Source organism: Cygnus olor, chromosome 20, assembly GCF_009769625.2.
Source record: "Cygnus olor isolate bCygOlo1 chromosome 20, bCygOlo1.pri.v2, whole genome shotgun sequence".
Taxonomy (NCBI): domain Eukaryota; kingdom Metazoa; phylum Chordata; class Aves; order Anseriformes; family Anatidae; genus Cygnus; species Cygnus olor.
Window position 1 is genome coordinate 5,217,221 of NC_049188.1, and position 17,621 is coordinate 5,234,841.

General features: G+C 59.3%; 1 protein-coding gene across 1 annotated transcript; it reads left to right on the forward strand.

Annotated features, from left to right (window-relative positions):
- The first annotated feature begins 4,244 nt into the window (after positions 1 to 4,244).
- Positions 4,245 to 16,745, forward strand: MMP28 (matrix metallopeptidase 28). Its single transcript, XM_040532931.1, has 8 exons — positions 4,245 to 4,334; positions 9,587 to 9,666; positions 10,046 to 10,194; positions 12,366 to 12,587; positions 13,020 to 13,265; positions 13,624 to 13,773; positions 14,028 to 14,195; positions 15,393 to 16,745. Exons 1-8 carry the CDS (start codon positions 4,245 to 4,247, stop codon positions 15,785 to 15,787), a joined length of 1,500 nt encoding a protein of 499 aa, XP_040388865.1. The 3' UTR covers positions 15,788 to 16,745.
- Positions 16,746 to 17,621: the final 876 nt, after the last annotated feature.

Below are 17,621 nucleotides of genomic sequence, written 5' to 3' on the forward strand. Positions count from 1 at the left end.
AAGTCAGACAGGGAAAGGGTGATTCTAGTGTGCTGGCACATACGGTTTTCAGTTGCTTTTGGTGTAGAGAGAGTTAAATTAATTTGGAGAGGCCTGGGAAGATACTGTAAGAGACACAAACCCAGATGATGGTTTAACCATGTCATTGCCCTACAGCCATTTCTGCAAAGTCCTTTAGCCCTGCAGTTTTTCTCAGCAACTACCTTAAGTTCAGCAGAGTAAGCTTTAATGAGGTTAAAAGAAAAGTAAAAAGCTTAAAAGAAAAAAAAATAAATCAGTAGCTAGCATCTCGAGGGTTGAATGAATCCTGGCTCTTCCTGACATGGTAACATCTGTTCTGGTGAAGCAGATTGCTCTGTGATGCTATGCAAATAAAGTCCTCTATTAATGGTCAGTGCTCACCATCAAAAGGCTTTAGAGTTTTGTAGGTGCTAGAGTTGCTGTCTATTTTTTTTCCTTTAAACAGGTGAGGAAGGTGTCTGCAAATGTGTAACTTTCTGTTTTTAGCAGACCAACAGCTGAATTGAAAAAAGGCAAATCTCACAAATCCTACTTAGAATTTCTCTCCAGTAGTTGCTTGTCTAAAAAAACAGAGACTGTCCCCGCAGAGCAAATGGGCTCGGGCTGAGCTGGGAAAAGCTCTGCGCTGCTTCCTCCATCTCTTTTATGATCTAGCCTCCAATATTTTTTTTTAAGCAGCGAGGTTTTAGTTTTGGAAATCAGTACTGTATGGAATGCTGGTGGTTTATTTATAAAAAACACATCTTGCACTTGCCAAGCTCAACAATGACTTTATAGAGAAAAGCATAGCGGGAGGATGCCAATGTAGAAGAAGCATATGATCATTACAGAGCTGAAATGCAACAAAAATAGCTAAACAATTTCAGAGAGAGCCAAATACATTCAGAGCTGTCTCTGTATGGCCAAACCCACCTCGCCCTGAGAAGTAATGCGACTTTGTGAGCTGCTCAAACTCCACGGGCCTGGAGAGCAGGGGGCGTCACTGCTTTGCCTGATCTAGAAATGAAAGTTCGGATTTCCAGGGTAGCAAAGAGCTCGTGTGACGTTGTCCACGGTAGATGGTGTTGCTAATGCTGCTGGAGGAATTGCTTTTGCAAAAGGGCTGAGAAGAGCCTGCTTTTCACATAATTTTCTGACGTGATGGTGTCTGCTGGAACACAGGTGACGCACTGATCCCAAAGAGATGCATGTGGTTGCAGCAGTCCTCTGGGCAAAGAGCTGGTGGCATTCAGTCAAATTGCTCGCAGCAAAGGAAGCCCGACCCGTGCAGGTGTGTTTGTAGGACGGCAGCTGGTGTTCCCGAGCATGGAAGGGTTGTGCAGAGCAGCAGTGCCAGCTGCAGGGCTGGATGTGGCCCCCCTTCACCCCACCAGTTTCCTGGTAGCTCCACACACAGTGGGTAAAGCCAAGGAAAGCATGTACGGATTCTGCATTTTCCTTTTTTTTTTTTTTTCTTTTCCCTCTGATAAGCATCTGCTCCTGACTTGTCTTGAAGACAGGGTATGGGACTAGGCACGCTCAGTATCTTGCACGTTAAAGGCACGGGAAGTCCTTAGACTTGCGAGAACTTACTGCGTGCAGATGAAGCACCCAGGAAAACTGTCCAAGCAGAAGAGCTTTGCCCTTGTGGCAGGCTTGGGGCTTTGTAAAGCACTGTGCCTCTCGCAGGTTAGGGGTGCTGCTGCTTCTGTGGCCATGCCCATCTGGTCCCACCTTTTCATGCCACAGGGCTGAGCACCCCACAGCAGCAGGATTTGCTCCTAACATCCCCGAAGTGGCATCCAGCAGCCATCTGAGCAGCAGATGTCTGAGCAATGACCGTTCTGCAGCGGAGGCAGCTGGAGCGGGTGAAAGGGAGCAACATGAACGCGCGCTTAGAGCAAAGCACTGAAAGTTTTAACCGGCAGCTCTTGTGCTTCACATCCATCCCCCATAGAAACTGCCAGAGGGGAGTAATGCTGTTGCTATTTGCTTATCAGTTACGGTAAACAGTGAAGCTACCCAGAAATTTCACATCGGCGTGGTGCTATTTCGTAACGCCCGTTCCTGAGCCGCTCCAGCACTCACCTCCGCCAGCAGCCAGTGACGATGCCTGGGCTCGGCTCAGCACCACAAAGGAGCCCCTCGGCCGTTAATGTGCTGCTGGTAATTGAGGAGCTTGGGAAAGGGGTTTGTAACTGAAGTAGCTGACTGCACTGAGATCTTTTGTGTTAAACGCAAAGATGGCCGTATGTGTAGAGACCCAAGAAATCCGGACTGTTTAGGCAACCAGAGCTTGTTTGGATCTATTGGTCATGGTCTTCTGCAAGCTTTTTTAGTAAAACTCGGACAGCTGTTTGCAAACGCTTAAATCCAGGCTTTACTTCTGGAGTTTCAGTTTTAGAGTAGAAGCCATAAGGATTCAAGCTTTCTTCCAGCCCACTTCTGAGCTTTCACCAGATGCCGAAAACTGTCCACCTTTCCACAAGGCAGACAGCTTTTCCATTCCCGATGCCTCTCTGCTGAGCACAGCTGGATAAACATCTCCGTGCTGTGCGCCAGGACCTGCTGAGACCTGCGACTAGGCACCCAGCGCCCCAGGGCCGAATTCTTCCCCATCTGGGTGCCACATTGGGTACAGAGCAAGGCGGCAGCGTCACGGAGCACCAGGTCGGGGAGGTGGGGTGCAGGTGCCCCCCAGCCCCTTCCCTGCCTTGCACCGAGCAGGGATGGAGCTTCCTGCTGCTGCTGGGCCTAAGCCAGGCACTTTCTCGTCGCCCATATTCTTAAGGGGAACAGCAGATGGATCGGTTGCTTCCTAGAGACGAACCAAACACGGATGCATTTGCAGACAGAGCAGCTCTTGTTTTGAAAGGAAGCGCGGCTCTGACCTGCGCGAGCGGCTCCCCGCTCCTTATCGCGCTGCTGCCCTCCGTCTGCCAGCCCTGCCTTACTGCCAGCCTCTCCCTGCCCTGCTTCCTTATTTCACCCCATATTTCGCCCTGTGACACTGATCCCCTTCTTGAAACCTCAAGTCCTGAAAAGCCTCCCCTGTTCTGCTCCCAGCCCTGGTGAGAGGCAGCGTGCTGCGGGATCCCTGCAGCTCTCCTCAAGCTGCACTCCGCAGATGCTGCTGGAGCTCCGGGGCTTGGCATGCTTCAAAAGAAGAGGAAGAGGCCCGGGAGCTTTAAAATAGGTGTGTGGTTGAAGCTGGCATGAAAACAAAAGCAGATATAAGTCACATCCTATTATTTTTTTTCTGATCCAGAGCACAATCAAAACATCCTTTCGCTTTAGTCATATTAAAACAAAATAGTCAAACAAAATACTGCGGGGAGTAAACAGAGCTGTTAACTTGTCGTCGCTGGGAACGGCTGGGCTCCAGCGGAGAATCCCTAAAGACGGGTGGCTGTGGGGGAACCCAGATGAGAGGAGCAGAGCCCGCGGCTCCTCGGGCTGTGCCCAGGTCGGGTGCTAGGGCCCGGCCGCCATTTCGTGCAGCTTGAGGCCGCAGGGTTGCTTTGGCCAGCGTTGGTGGCACCAGTGTGTGTCCTGTTCTGCACCGGGGAGGCCGAGGAGAAGGATCTGACCTTGGGGGGGTAGTGGAGAGAGCTGGGTGTGGGGTGAGCCCCTGGGGCAGCTCTCCTGGCCCTACACCCCGTGGCACAGCGTGGCGACGGGGCTGGAGACCCCCATGGGAGCGGGTCCCGCTGGCACAGCCGCCCCCTGCCCTGACCAAAGGGAAGCCAAGCCGTGGGGTGTGAAGGGAAAAAAGGGGCATCGCTGCGAGGGGGGTCGCAGAGCCAGTGCCTTAGAGGTGCCGTTAGAGCCCCCCGGTGCCCCCCAGCCAAGCATGACCCCTGATTTATAAAATTGAGGTGGTGACAGATTGCCCCCCTCAGCCTTGTGCTCCGGGGCCCGGCCGCCCCCTCAGCCCCACACCCTGAGGCGTGAGGGGGGCCCCAGGGGGTCTCTCTTCGGGCCCCGCGGCTCCGGTGATCACGGGAGGGGTGAAGGAGACACGGGGGGAACTCAGGGGACGGTGACGGGGGGACCCCGGGGAGGTAGGCGGGGGTGCGGAGGAGCCCAGCCCTGCGGGCGGGGCGGGCCGGGGCCGCCCCCGGGGCCGGGCCGTGGAGAAGCGGAGCCGGGACCGGCACCGGGGGAGAGGCGGTGGCGGCGGCACGGCCGCGGGCACGGCCACAGCCACGGGCATGGGCAGGAGCAGGAGCACGGCCACGGGCATGGCCGCGGTGCTGAGGGCGGCGCTGGCGCTGGGGCTGCTGGCGGCCGTGAGGGCGGCGGCGGGCGGCAGCCGGCGGCGGCAGGCGGAGGTAGGGTGGCGGCGGCGGCTGGGGGGGGGTCCCCGGGGGGGCTCCGGGCTGTGGCTGGGGGCGGATGGTGGAGCTGCGGCCGGGGGCTTCTCCTGCCTGGGGTCGGCTGTTTTGGCCCGGGTGGATGCTGGGTGGGGAAGGCGAGTGCTGGTGGGGACCTTGGGGGTGTTCGCATCCCTCGTGGGGTCCCTGAGGTGTGGGGGGCCCAGCCTTGGGGTGCTGGCTCACGGGTCCCTGTGGGCTTCACCCGCTGCATGCACGCCCCGAATCAGGCAAAGCTCAGCCTGAAGGTAGCGAAACCAGCTCCAAAAACCCCACAGCTTATAGGGGAGAGCGAGCGTGGCGAGGCTGGGGCTGACAGACCCTCACCCGCGGCCTGCGGGAGCTTGTGGGGGGGGGTTCGGGGAGCTGCCCCGGTACCTTCGTGCCCCGCAGCGATGCGATGTGCCTCCAGCATGAACACGCCGGGTAAATAAATGCCTGGAGGCTGGGGTTAGAAAGCTTGTCCAAATAAACGGAGCTGTTCAGCCGGCTTGTCAGTGGAAGCCGAAATTCTCGCGTAACATCAGACTTTGCTTCTAAAGTTGTTTCTCTCTTTTTTATTGCTTTTAAAATATCCCGTGCTAGCAACAAAGGGTTGTGTAAACTTAGATGTGAACGTCTGAGAAAACGTCCAGTTGGGTTAAGTTCCTGGCTTGTGCCCTTGTTTTCATTGCATTTGTTACGACGGCAGCTTAAAAAAAAATGGCTTGGATATTTAATTTGAAGCACATTTATATTAAACCGTCTTGTTATGTGCAGACTGCAGATAGGAGGAGGTCCGGTGCTGGATAGCACGTAGCTTGGCAGACCTGGCTCATGCAGGAGGATTGCGGGGATGTGCTCAGGGAAGCAGCAGGTACACGGCAGTGCCCGAGCTGCGCCCATGCCAGAGGGCTTCTTTAAAAGACACGGCACGTGCGGGATATCCCGGCACAGAGTGAAGCGTGTGTCCCTGTGCTTTTGGTGCCAAGGGTGATGAAGTCCCTGCAGCGATCGTGTTTGAAGGTACAGGTCTGTGGTGGCCGGAGGAAAAATCGGTGTGAAGTTTGAGAAAAGTGGGGAATGGAAATGGGGAGTGAGAAGTGACTGGGATGTTCTCCTTTCTGGTTTTTATTTTGATTTTTTTTTATCCTGCCTCCTTCCCCTCTCAGTGCTGCAGTGGCACCGCCCCGGGCTCTCCCCTCCACCTCGGCAAACCTGGGGCTCACTTTCTGTGTTGGTGTCCTGGTGTCCGGACAAGCTTTTCCATGGCGTGGGTGCAGAGGTGGGATGCTGGCTGAAAGGGGCATCAAGCATTTTCCTTCTGATTGACATAAGGGGGAGAAAAACCTTCTCCCCAGGGTGGTCCCCGTTTGGCCTCGGCGTGTTTCTACCTTTAGCGGTACAAACAGAGGAGCAGAGGAGTTCTCCTGACGCTGCCCTTGCGGCATGGTGCAGTGTGAGCATGCTGCACTCCTGCTCCCTGTTTCCACCTTGGTGATGGCAAAGACCAAATGTCTTCTTTCCCTTTTCTCTCGTTGTTCCCTCAGACATGAGAGCACAACCAGTCTGCGTGATCAAACTGGTTTGTCAGCCCTCTGCTATTCACCCTCGAAAAAACTTCCCCGAGCGCTTTGGGTCATTTTCCGTCAGCTTCTGTGCCGCAGTGCATTTCAGCCCCAGGCTCTTGTTTTCTCTTAAGCAATGCAATATTTCGTACTGCCATCCCGCAGCATCCCTGCTGCCCCGGTGAGCATGCTCGGTGCTCAGCAGCCCAAACACCCGGGTGTTTGGTGCACCCCTGCTGCACCGCTCGAGGAGAGCAAGTGTGAAGGAAGAGTAAGGGAGCGTAAAACCCACCAGACACGGTATTCCCCAGCTCCACATCTTCAGGGGCAAGTAGATAATTCCCTGCTAAGGCAGGTTTTAGGGATGTGGGTGGGAGAAGAGATGCCTTTGGGGCCGGATCAGGCACAGCAGGGAGCACGACAGCAACAGTGCTGGGGGTTTCATCAGCCCCTCGCCGACGTACGGGGTTAGCTGGTGTGGTTGCTGCCTTCCACCCTTTCTATGGAAGGCAAGCCAAGCTCTGTGTTTGCTAATTTCCGTTCTTGTGTGTCTCTGTACGTATGCGTGTATAATAATTTATACATCCACTTACACACACGCTTAAACAAAAGAGACGCGAGGACTCTGCCTAAGGGGCTGCGAACGCAGACAGGAATGCGGCGTGAGAGAGCGGCGAGAGATGAAGGTTTTCCAGTGCTGCAGCATCCCGGCAGGCAGCGACCTGCGGGCGTTCCTGCCAAAACCTGCTCGTGCCGGCAGCTTCCTGGGGCCGGGCCCCATCGTGTCTGCAGGGGGGGAACCGAGGGAGAGCTTCATGGTGATGCCTGGTGGTGAAACGCCACGGGATGGAGCTGGGGATGCTCAGCCTGGGCTGGGATCGCAGCATACCTCACAGGGATGCTGTTGGCTTCGCCGCGCGGCCAGCGTCCTCTGAAAGCACAGCACAAAATGTTAGCCATCCGCTTCGGACACCGGTCTGTGCTCAGGGGAATGGAGGGGAAAGAGGGGTTTTGTGTCCAGGTGCAGCAGAAGGGACCGCAGGCAACATAAGCTGCCTGCCAGGCAGGGGGAGAGGCTTGTCCGTGCGTTTCTGGTACTTAAGCGGTGGAAACAGGCCAGAAATGTGTCCGGAGGGGGGGCGGGACGGGAGCCTGCTGTCTCTGAGCTGTTGTTATCCCAGTTCCGAGGAGGGAGGTCCGCTTGTGTGTGCTGTTGGCCGGCTTCCACCTGGGGTGCCTGCGGTCGAGGGCAAGGTGTTTCCTTGGCTGCAGCCCTCGGCAGAGCCCATTTCCAGGGCTGTAAGCATCTCCCGTGGCGAGCCGCGGGCCGGGAAGGGCCCCTCCATCTCCTGCAGACCCGAGGCTCCACTGCCTCCCGGGCAGCCAGACCTTTCCTCTTCTCGTTTCCCTCCCCGCGTGCGGAGGGGGAGCCGGGCATATTTCACGGGAATGCGCAGCCCTTGGCTTCCTGCTGTTTTTCTTCTCCCATTGTATGGAAAAGAGCCGTTCCCCGTCGGGGCAGGAGGGAGCGGGTTTTGCCGGGGCTGAGCATCGCGGCTGCTGGCTCAGCACCAGGGTCACAGGTTCTGCTGGGGGGGCTTTTAGCACTGCTTTGGGCAGGGGACACTGTGACACGGGGCTCTGCGGTTCTTCTGTCACCCCCAGGAGTCCCTGCTCCAGGGGACTCTGTATTCCCTCCTTACGCAGCGCGGGGTCAGCGCATCCCTTTCCTTTAGCTCTCTTTCCAGATCTAATATCACCCAGAGATAACAGTAACCGCTTATCTCGAGTCTGCACACCTCTGGATCCCAGGAGCCAGGTGTTAGGTGGAAGAAAATGTGGTAAAATGACGGTGCGCAAGAACCTGAGCATGAAACGGTCCCGAAACTGCAGGAGAACAGCCCGCTTTGGGCTGACTTTCTCAGCTCAAGGAAATGGGGATGGTAACAGCAGTGAGCAGCATGCGAGCAGTTCGGTGCCGTTACAGCACAGCTGCTGTGCTGCGCTACTGCCACGCACCCTGACTTGTCCAGATGGGTTTTCATGAGATCATGGTGGGGAAAAACCATTTTCATGCTTCAAGGATGGGATTGTGTTAGGTTACGGGAGAGGAGACAGCTCGGACTTGTTATGGTTCAGATGCTGAGGGAAAGAAGAGCTGTGGGAGGAGAGGCTTACACCACGGTGGGCTTTTGAGACCCAGGACTTTCCTCCTGCTCCGTAGCCCTCAGTTGTCAGCAGTGGTGGGACTGTTCGGGGTTATCACCGTGCATCCATGGGTGTAGCTGGTGGTTTGCTAACTCTGGAGGGGAATGCTGTAAAAACCCAGCCCCAGCGAGAGGAGCAGACGTCTCTGCCCCTCCAGGCACCGCTGAGCCCCAAGCCCCGCCTGGTGTAACGCCGCCGCTGATCAGAGCGCTCTTGGCAGCGCTCCTGAGACATCTGCGCCTCGGCTGCCGGGGTGAAGCCAGGACCAGCACCAGCACCTATGGGCAACACCCAGCGCTCGTCTTCCTCCTGCCTCTCCTCTGCCATGGCACGGGCTGGGAGGAGGCGTTAAAAGCAGGCAGCCCTGCAGTCCCTGCTGCCCTGCTGCCCCGCGCTGCCGGGATGAAGGAAGCAGCAGAGCCACTTTCCCTTTTCATCCCCATCCCTTTTCATTCCTCGTTCCCCTAACCCCGGTGCTAACAGGATGCGGGGAGGCGGGTTGGTCTGCAGCAAAAGTCCCCGGTGGGATGGGGAAGACGGGCGTGGAGCATTCCTGGGAATATTGCTGTTAAACTCCTCAGAAAGCCGGGGGCAGCGGGGGCAGCCACTTGTTTTCTTTGAAATGCGATTTATGTGTTGGAGCAAGTTCAGACCGACAATCTCCGTCCATTTCAGTGGACGATAAGGAGAAGAATGGTTTGGCAGAGCCCATTGCGCCCGCCCGGCATGTGTCTGCTGCTCAGCAGCACATCCTGCCCCGGCTGGGGAGAGGCTGCAGCCATTCGGGGGCAGCCTCGGGACTTGACCCTGCCCGACCCGGCCCTGGTGACCTGGTGAAATCCACAGAAATCCCTGATTGTAATCGGTGTGGCCCTGATTGTAATCACTGTGTTGAGCTGCTGGTTGTTAGAGATGGGCGAGTGGCTTCGTTAGCCCCTGGTGTGGATGACATTGCAGGGGGTTTTAATCCACGGCAGCAATGTTCCCTGCTATGTCTCCGTCAGGTCATTGCCAAAAAACCCAGAGCCGTCAAAAATGAGTGAAAAGCACAGAAAGCTGTCTGAGCACTGCCGTGCACACTTGTGCTCATGTCATGGGAATCACAGAAGTCTAACAAAGCAACAGCCAGGAATTTCTGCCCAGCCCTGGGTTTGCCACGCTCATTCCCACTGAATCTTTATCCTCTGCCCTTGCACGCCCTGAGCTGCTCCTCTAATTTCAGGTTGGAAATGAGGAGACATTTCTTCTCAGAAAGAGCGGTCAGGCATTGGGAGGGGCTGCCCAGGGAGGTGGTGGAGTCACTGTCCCTGGGGGTGTTCAAGGGAAGGTTGGACGTGGTGCTTGGGGACATGGTTCAGTGGGTGACATTGGTGGTAGGGGGACGGTTGGACCAGATGGTCTTGGAGCTGTTTTCCAACCCTAATGACTCTGTGATTCTCCCCTGTCTCCCCGCAGCGATTCCTGCAGAAGTACGGCTACCTGGGAGCAGCACACCCCAGCCCGCACAGCCCCGTGGAGTTCACGGCGGCGCTGAGGTAGGAGCCTTTTATTTAACGCCAGCATTATGCAGCACTGCTCCGGGGGGTGCTCTGTGCAGCTCGGGGCTCGCCTGCTGTCAGATGCTAACGCATGAGCGGTCCTTCGGAGGAGCACCGCTGGCTGGCAGCCGGCGCGGCGCTGCGTTATTTGCCTTTTATGGCCTGCTGTCCCCGCTGCAATAATATCTGCAGCAAGGCCGAGGATCTGGCTGGCTGGAAGAGCTCAGAGGGTTTGGGATTTGCAACGCCTGGCTTCCTTATCTCCCGGATGTACTCTTGCTAGCGGGGCGCGAAGCTCGCGGGGCAGAGCCCAGCGCGGAACCTGGGGCGCTGCTGTCTCGAAATACGGGGTGCTGACATCTCCCTTCCTTTGCAGGGACTTCCAGCGGGTGAGCCACCTCCTGCCCAGCGGGGTCCTGGACGCCCCCACGCTGCGGCAGATGGGCCGCCCGCGGTGCGGCACGGGCGATGGGGAGAGCTGGGGCCACCTCGCCACACCGCGCCACCGGCGCTCGGCACAGCACGGTGAGCGTCGGCATCCCGCAGGGCCTGGGCTTGGGGCGTCTGGCTCGAGGGTGGTGTTGGGAAAGGGAGCAAGGTCCACTCGTGGCTCAGCAATCTGGGAGGCAGAGCTTGATGGCTCCTGAGGTGCCTCTAGGTCACCCTGACCCCAGCAGCACAGTGTAGAGGACCAGGACTGACATGGAGCAAAGGCACACGCGGTCTGACTGCTCCCGGTGGATTTTCTTGCTCCTGACTATCCAGGATTGGACCTCTTGCCTCTCGTGAGCTCTTGTGGATGAATAGCGTGATTCCTAGAGAGCGAGAGGGCTGGGACCAGCTGTGCGTGGGACATGGGAAAAATGAGGGTGAGATTAAGGCAGGGCTTAGCGCCGTGCCAAGCTGCCTCTGCATCTGGCACAGCTGGTGCTGGGGGACGGACCCGGCGGAAGGACACAGGAGGCAGCCTGGTGCTCCCCATGCCTCTGGTTTTCCATCCAAATCCCTGACACAAGGGATGCGATTGTGGGCAGAGAGACCACAGCAAGTGGGCAGGAGGCAGAGCAGGACTGGGGCCAGCAGCCCCTGCCCCAGAAGGCTCCTTGATGGGGTGGCAAGAGGCACGGAGCAGCACCACATCTGTGCCGGCGGGGCGGAGGGGAGGCCGGGGAGCCCGGCGCCGGGCAGGAAGGCGGGTGGCTTTGTGCTAAGCTGGCTGTTTATCCGACCTGGGGCAGGAAGCTGCCGCGGCTGAGCCAGCAAAGCGCTTTGTTAGCCAGCCCGCTGCCAGCCGCGCCAGGACCCTCGGCCAGGTCACCGGCACCGCTGCCATGCGTCCGGCACCCCGCCGGGCTCGGACACCCCGGTACCGTAGCAAAAGCCAGGGCTTTGTTCTGGCCGCCTTGCCGGGCTGTGAAAGCCGCCGGAGCTGGCGGGGAGCTGCTGGGCCCTGGCCAGACGGCGCTGGGTTTCCCGGGGAAGTCCCTGCCTGCCGGTCTGGGGGGGGCTGTCCGTGGAGGGACGGGCAGGCAGGATGTCCAGGTGCTGTCTCCGAGCTGCCACCATCCAGGCAGGTGTCCGGCCCCTGCCACGCGGAGTCTGTCCCAGCAGAAAGCTCAGCCCTGTCCCTTTTGGGATGGAGGTGCTGTGCCTCTAACAAGCAGGTCCTCTCCTGGACCACAGAAGGGAACTCTGGCAGGGGGGCTGCCAGAGCTGCCCTCGGGTGTCTGCAGACGGCTGTGAAACCCCGTTCTTTGGCTTCCCTGCACGTCTGGAGCAGGCGCAGGTGCCGGAGGTCCGTCACTGCTCCCACGCCTCGGCACTGGCTCTTGCACCCACATATTCCCAGAGTGGCCCCGCAGCTTCTCTCCCACTCCTGCACGCCCCCGGCCAGATGTGAGCCCCCTCAGCCCAGCTGCCGGGGCCCCCGGGGGAGTTGGGATGCTGCACGGCAGCTGCAGGAATGTGCCTCTGCCCCGATATATGGTCAGAGGATGGTGGGGGGGCTTACAGTGATCTCATGGCCGGGTTCCCTTTGTCATTGTCACCGTCCCCCCAGGGGCATCAAGGCTCTGTCTCCCCTGAAATTCTGTTAGGGAAGCCCCAAGCAGCAGGAGCCTCAGTGCAGGGAAAACGGTCCTCTGAAAACAGATGGTGAGCAAAGGTTTGTCCCGGGTGGGATTCAGGCAAAGTTTTCTGCAGGAAGTGGAGTGGTCAAGGTGCCTTTAGGAATAGGGAAAATACAGCACCGTCCGCTAGAGAGCTGGCCTGCTTTCCCTTGCCTCAGCTCCATACCCGCAGTGTTAAAATGACATGTGAAGGGGGAAAAGAAAAGAGATTTCCCTAAAAAAAAAAAAAGAAAAAAAAAAAAAGCACAGGCTGGGATCTGGGATTCAGGGAGGCAGCTCGGGGAAGCAGGGAGGAGCTGCTGCTGTCCAGGGAGATTTGGGGCTGGTGAGCCTCCAGCCCTGTACACGGACACCTCATTTCCCCCTGGGTTTCAGCATCCGCCCCATCCTTTTCTCCTTGGGCCCCTGTTTTAAGAGGTGCCTTTGCTTTGCCTCCCTGAAGGCCCATCCCTGGGCTTCCTCTTCTGGGCATGGAGCTGGGCAGGGGCTGGATTTGCTCTCCTTGCGCGGCTGGGGTGGGAGGGCAAGGAGCCGCCCCCGTGGCGCTGAGCCCGTCCCGTCCCGCAGGCAGCAAGTGGCACAAGCGGCACCTGACGTACCGGGTGGTGAACTGGCCGCCGTACCTGCCGCAGCACGAGGTGCGCCTGGCCGTCAGGGCCGCCTTCGAGCTCTGGAGCAACGTCTCCTCGCTGGTCTTTTGGGAAGCGCGGGACGGCCCGGCCGACATCCGCCTCACCTTCTTCCACGGGGACCACAACGACGGGCTCAGCAACGCCTTCGATGGGCCAGGTGCTGGTCGCTCCCTCCTCGTAAGCTTCTCTTTTACAACGGGGGCTCTTCCTGGGGCTGGGGGGGAGGCCAGGTTTGTTCCCCCACTCTTACCAAGGACACATCCTGGTGCCCGGCAGCGTGAGCGAAGGTGATGGAGGGTCCTGAGTCCCAGCCCCGCAGCTCAGGAGCTCCCAGGTTGAGATGCTCGCGGTGGGCTCACGCTGGTGGCCTCCAAGGAGCCCTCCCTGCCCTGACCCCATCCTCCAGGCACAACTGGTTTGGGTTTCGTGGGGGCATGAAATAGCCACGGGAAGCTGGGTTTCCTTCGGGAAGCCTCCCGCTGGGCCAAAATCGATGCCTGTTTAAGCGCTCGTGTCCCCCCCGGCCCTGGGCTCACACCAGGGGCTGCGTGCTGCCCACACGGCCCCCTGACGTCCATCCTGTCCCCAGGAGGTGCCCTGGCCCACGCCTTCTTCCCCCGCCGCGGAGAAGCCCACTTCGACAGTGCTGAGCGCTGGTCCCTGCGCAGCGGCAAGGGGCGCAACCTCTTCGTGGTGGTGGCGCATGAGGTCGGCCACACGCTGGGGCTGGAGCACTCCCCCGCCCGGAGCGCACTCATGTCCCCCTACTACAAGAAGCTCAGCAAGGACTTCGTCCTCAGCTGGGATGACATCTTGGCCATCCAGAACTTGTACGGTGAGCATCGCTTCCCCGACACGTCGGTTGCTCCTGGGGACGTTCCTCGGGGTGGAGAGGGAGGAGCAGGATGGCAGCAGGTCCGTGCAGGGGGTGAGGACTCCGTGCACGGTGTGTGGTGGGGATGGGTCCTGTCCTTTCACGGCTGCAGCAAGGAGGGCAGGATGGGTACCGGCTGCTCCAGGGAAAAGCCGGTGTGTGATTTTTTGGGGTACCAAGGGGTCTTTGCCACCATTACTGAGGGTGATAGGAACCAGGCCGTGTGACACGGAGAACCTGGTGCCCTCTGATGGCTCGCCAGCCTTGCGAGCAACCCGCTTCCATGCCCTGCTCCACAACTCACCCTGCTCCATCCCAGGGAAGCCCTCCAGGGGCTCGGCCATCCAGCTGCCGGGAAGGGTCTTCACTCACTTCCAGGACTGGAGCGGGGACCTGTACGGCGGGGACCGGCAGCGGCAGGGCGCCAGCACCTATTACTGCCACTCCTTCTTCGACGCCGTGACCGCCGGTGGGTGTTTGTGAGCCCTCTCCCAAAACCCCCACACCACTCCAGTGACCTCTCCCTGCACTGATGAGCCCACGAGGTGGGACGGGAGGGTTTGTCCAGTCCTCACCCCTATGTGGGCGTCCCCAAAACACCGCAGGGCTGGACGCGGTGGCGGTGACGAGAGGCGATGCGGTGCGCGATGGGCAGTGGGCTGGGGCTGAATTTGGGATGTTGGCACCGTGCTTCTCGCCCTCACGGCCCCCTCTGCCCAGCAGACGCGGACCACAGCCTGTACATCTTCAAGGGCGGCCACTTCTGGGTGGTGTCGGCCAGCGGCAATGCCAGCCAGCCCCAGCCGCTGCATGCGCGCTGGCCTGGCCTCCCCGCCGGCATCGATGCCTGCGCCTGCTCCCCGCTCAGCCACAGCTTCTACTTCTTCAAAGGTCAGTGAGGCACAGGCTGCGGCCGGCGTCTGTCCGTCCTGCGCCGCTCTGTCCGTCCAGGTCTGCCCCTGCACCCCCAGCCTGGTGTGGTGCCGAGGTGCTGGGTGTCACTGGGTGCTGAGGGTGCCGGCTCCTGGGTGCTGTGCTAGTCACAGGTTAACCACGCATCACCCACAGCCTGCAGTGCCACCCTGTGCCTCAGTTTCCCCCCTCTGGAGAGCAGCATTTGCACAGGTTTAAAAATCAAAGCAGATGCATTTTGGGGAGAAAATGCTCTCTGGAGATGCGCAGCTGCTGGCAGCTGGACGAGCACCGCGTTGTGGTGCCCATGATTCATGCCCCGTGCCCGGTGCCTTGCTGCCATCTGCAAGCTGCCGGTGGCACAGCTGGCAGGGCAGAGGAAGGTCAGCCCAGGCAGCCAGGGCACCGAGGTCAGCCCGAACTTTTCATGGAAACCACTCTCCAGCCCGTCAGAAAGGGGGCTTTGTTGCTCCGGCTGGGGGAGAGCCAAAAGCCCCCCTCCGCGGGGCCTGACCCGGCACGGCCTGTGAGCAGAAAGGGGCTTTTGTCTGGGGCAGAGCGGTGCCTCGGCTCCGCGGGGACGGCCGCGCTGGGGTGGGGAGGGCGGCGCCGGGGCTGGTCTCAGTCCCTCTGGCTGCAGCGGGGGTTTGGCTGTCCCAGCCCAAGAGGGATGCGGGTCTGTCTGTCCTGCTGTGCAGGAGCAGGAGGGAGGTTTGCACCTGGGCTTGGGGACAGCGTGGTGGCCATGCTCTGTTCCCAGCTGCCCCTTTAACTCCCCTGAGCAACCTTGCCTCAGTTGGGAAACTTGTGCATGTGGCACAAGCAGGGTGGGGAAAGCCTCTCCCCAGCCCTTGGACAAAACCCTTCATCCCCGTCCCTCCTTCCAGCACGAGAGCAGCAGCGCAGCACGGGCAACTTCAGCCCCGAGACCCCCATTTCCTACCACAGCCACTGGAGCTTTGTGCTCCAGGGGCTGCTTCTTCCCAGCCAGGTCCATGGGGAAGCCTAATGGGGACGTGCCCACGGTGGTGCCATCGGGTCACCGGTGGGCTGGGTGGCACCTCTGAGCCGTAAGGCTGCCCCGTGGCCGATTGTGAAGGGGAGCAGAAGGATCAGCCCTCCTGGTGGCCACCTCACCACGTTTTGTGCTCTGACCCCTCTCCCATCTCTTCCCAGGCGGCCGATGCTGGCGCTACCAAGGCTCCACCCTGGTGTCAGGCTTCCCGCAGAAGTGCAGCGCCCGCGGCCTCCCGCGGCACCCCGACACGGCCCTCTACTTCCAGCGGCTCCGGCGCCTGGTGCTCTTCAAGGGCGCCAAGTACTTCGTGGCGAGCGAGGAGACCCTCGCCGTGGAGCCCTACTACCCCCGCAGCCTGCGGGACTGGGACGGCGTCCCCCCCGGCACGACGGGGGCCCTGGCGCACCGCGACGGCTCCGTCTACTTCTTTCGGGATGAGCAGTACTGGCGGTTCGACCAGGCCAAGCTGCGGGTGGTGGCCACGGGCAAGTGGGCCACGCAGCTGCCGTGGATGGGCTGCTGGGATGCCAACGGCGGGCAGGTCCTCTTCTGAGCCCTGCCGCCGCTGCCGAGCGTCATTCCTGAGCGTGCTGGGATAAAACGGGGGCTGAGCCCCATCTCGGTCCTCAGCGTGGACCCTGTTCTCGGGGTCCCGAAGCAGTGTCCCCAAGCAGAGCGGATGTGGCTGGGATGAGGCAGCCTCCAGCCCAGCAGGTCCGACCTCGCCAGGTGGGCTGTGATGTTGGGGAGGAGGCATTTCTTTAAAAAAAAGAAAAAGCCCACAAGAAAACATGGAGACTGCAATCGTACCCGTTTCTGATAACTTTCAGGATTGTTTTATGCCTTTCTTTCAAGCCAGGACTTGTTTGTTGCTACTTTATTTGTTGTTTTCCTGCGATCAGGCAGAGAAGTGCCTTGCCGATGGGTGCTGTAGGGCTTGGGTGTTTTTAAATGAGTGACTTAGAATGTTTTCCCATTAAAACCAGAAGAGAGACATTTGGACATAACCATGGGCCCAGGCTGAGCTCTGCAAGAGACAGCGAGCAGGACAGACGGATGTGTCCATGCACACAGGCTCACGAGGACGGCCTGGCCACACAGTCCTCGTTCCTTTTACAAACCTCAAACGCTGCACCCACCACTGCCACCGGGACGGGCATTGTCCCCGAGAGTCCACGGGGAACGTGGGGTCCCCAGGGCTCGACCTCCGTGCGAGCAAATGCCAGCATCCCCGTCCCTGGCCAGGACAGGGCTGAGCGCTGTGGAACGTCCTCTGATTTGACATTTTGGAGCATTTCGGTTTGTTTTCTGTGATATTTGTGAATGAACCCTTCCTGTGCAGATGCAGGGTGCGCACACAGCTTGAAATCTCAGGGGATTTTTCAGTGTTGCCAAAGAGACGGGGCCGCGGCGTTTTGGTTTGGGCTGGGTGGCAGTAACGCAGCATCGCTCGCAGCCATCCCCAGGGCTCACAGACCTGGTGGCAAATAAAATGAACCCCTGGAGTTGCAGTGCTGGCGTTGCCATTTGTTTTCAGGCCATGCCTTCATATTTTTTTAAAATCCAATCTCATGTTTCCTGAACGGGATGAATTAAGACGCACGTGTGCCTCTGGGGTTGGGGTGGGCACGGCTCAATTTGCCCCAAGGTTCCTTGCAGGAAGGCTGCTTTTGGGATTGCTCTCACCAAAATGCAGCCATGTGAAGCACAGGATGCTGAAGAAAACAGGGAACCTCTCCTCCGTGCTTCAGCCCAAGCTACTGAGGATTCCTCCACACCTTGTGATGCATTAATAATACTTTTTCCCAGTGTGAGAGGGGACCCCCCTGTCTGCAGGCAGCCATCGCGCTCTACGCCAGCCAGGCCATTTTGTCCCCAAGCAGGCGTTGGGTGTGTGCTGTCGGGGTGCTGACTCTGTCTCTTGGCCAAGGAGCTGCCGGAGGAGAAAGCGAGTGATGTTTGCTCCCCTTGTTTGCTTTCCTTCATGCCGTGACATGCCGGGCATCCCACGTGCGCTGCCCATTGACCGGGCGGTGTTTTGTCTGCAGGGGAAGGCGCGGGCGGAGGTGTTGTGGGGATGTTTGCAGAGGTCGGGACACCTCGGTCGGTGCCTCCGTCCCCTCTTTACAGCTCCTGCACCCTGCAGAGTGCGGGGCCGGGGGGTGAGCGTGCACCCCGACTCGTGTCACCGTCCCCTCTGTGGCACAAGGCTCCTTTTCTCCTCCTGGGCTGCTTGCTGGGCACTCCAGGCGCCCGCCGCGCATTCCCCAGCCCGGGGGAATAGCTGGGATTCCTGCATTGCCTCCCCCAAAATGGCACCAAAAGGAGCAGCAGCAGGCAGAGGATGGAGTCCTTGAGCAGCACAACCCCCCGAGCTCCCCAGAGAC

Excerpts from the sequence above, each read along its gene's own strand:
- MMP28 (XM_040532931.1), top strand. The coding sequence starts at position 4,245 with ATGGCCGCGGTGCTGAGGGCGGCGCTGGCGCTGGGGCTGCTGGCGGCC. Across the intron at positions 13,774-14,027 it reads CTTCGACGCCGTGACCGCCG|ACGCGGACCACAGCCTGTAC; the intron begins GTGGGTGTTTGT and ends TCTGCCCAGCAG. Across the intron at positions 14,196-15,392 it reads CAGCTTCTACTTCTTCAAAG|GCGGCCGATGCTGGCGCTAC; the intron begins GTCAGTGAGGCA and ends ATCTCTTCCCAG.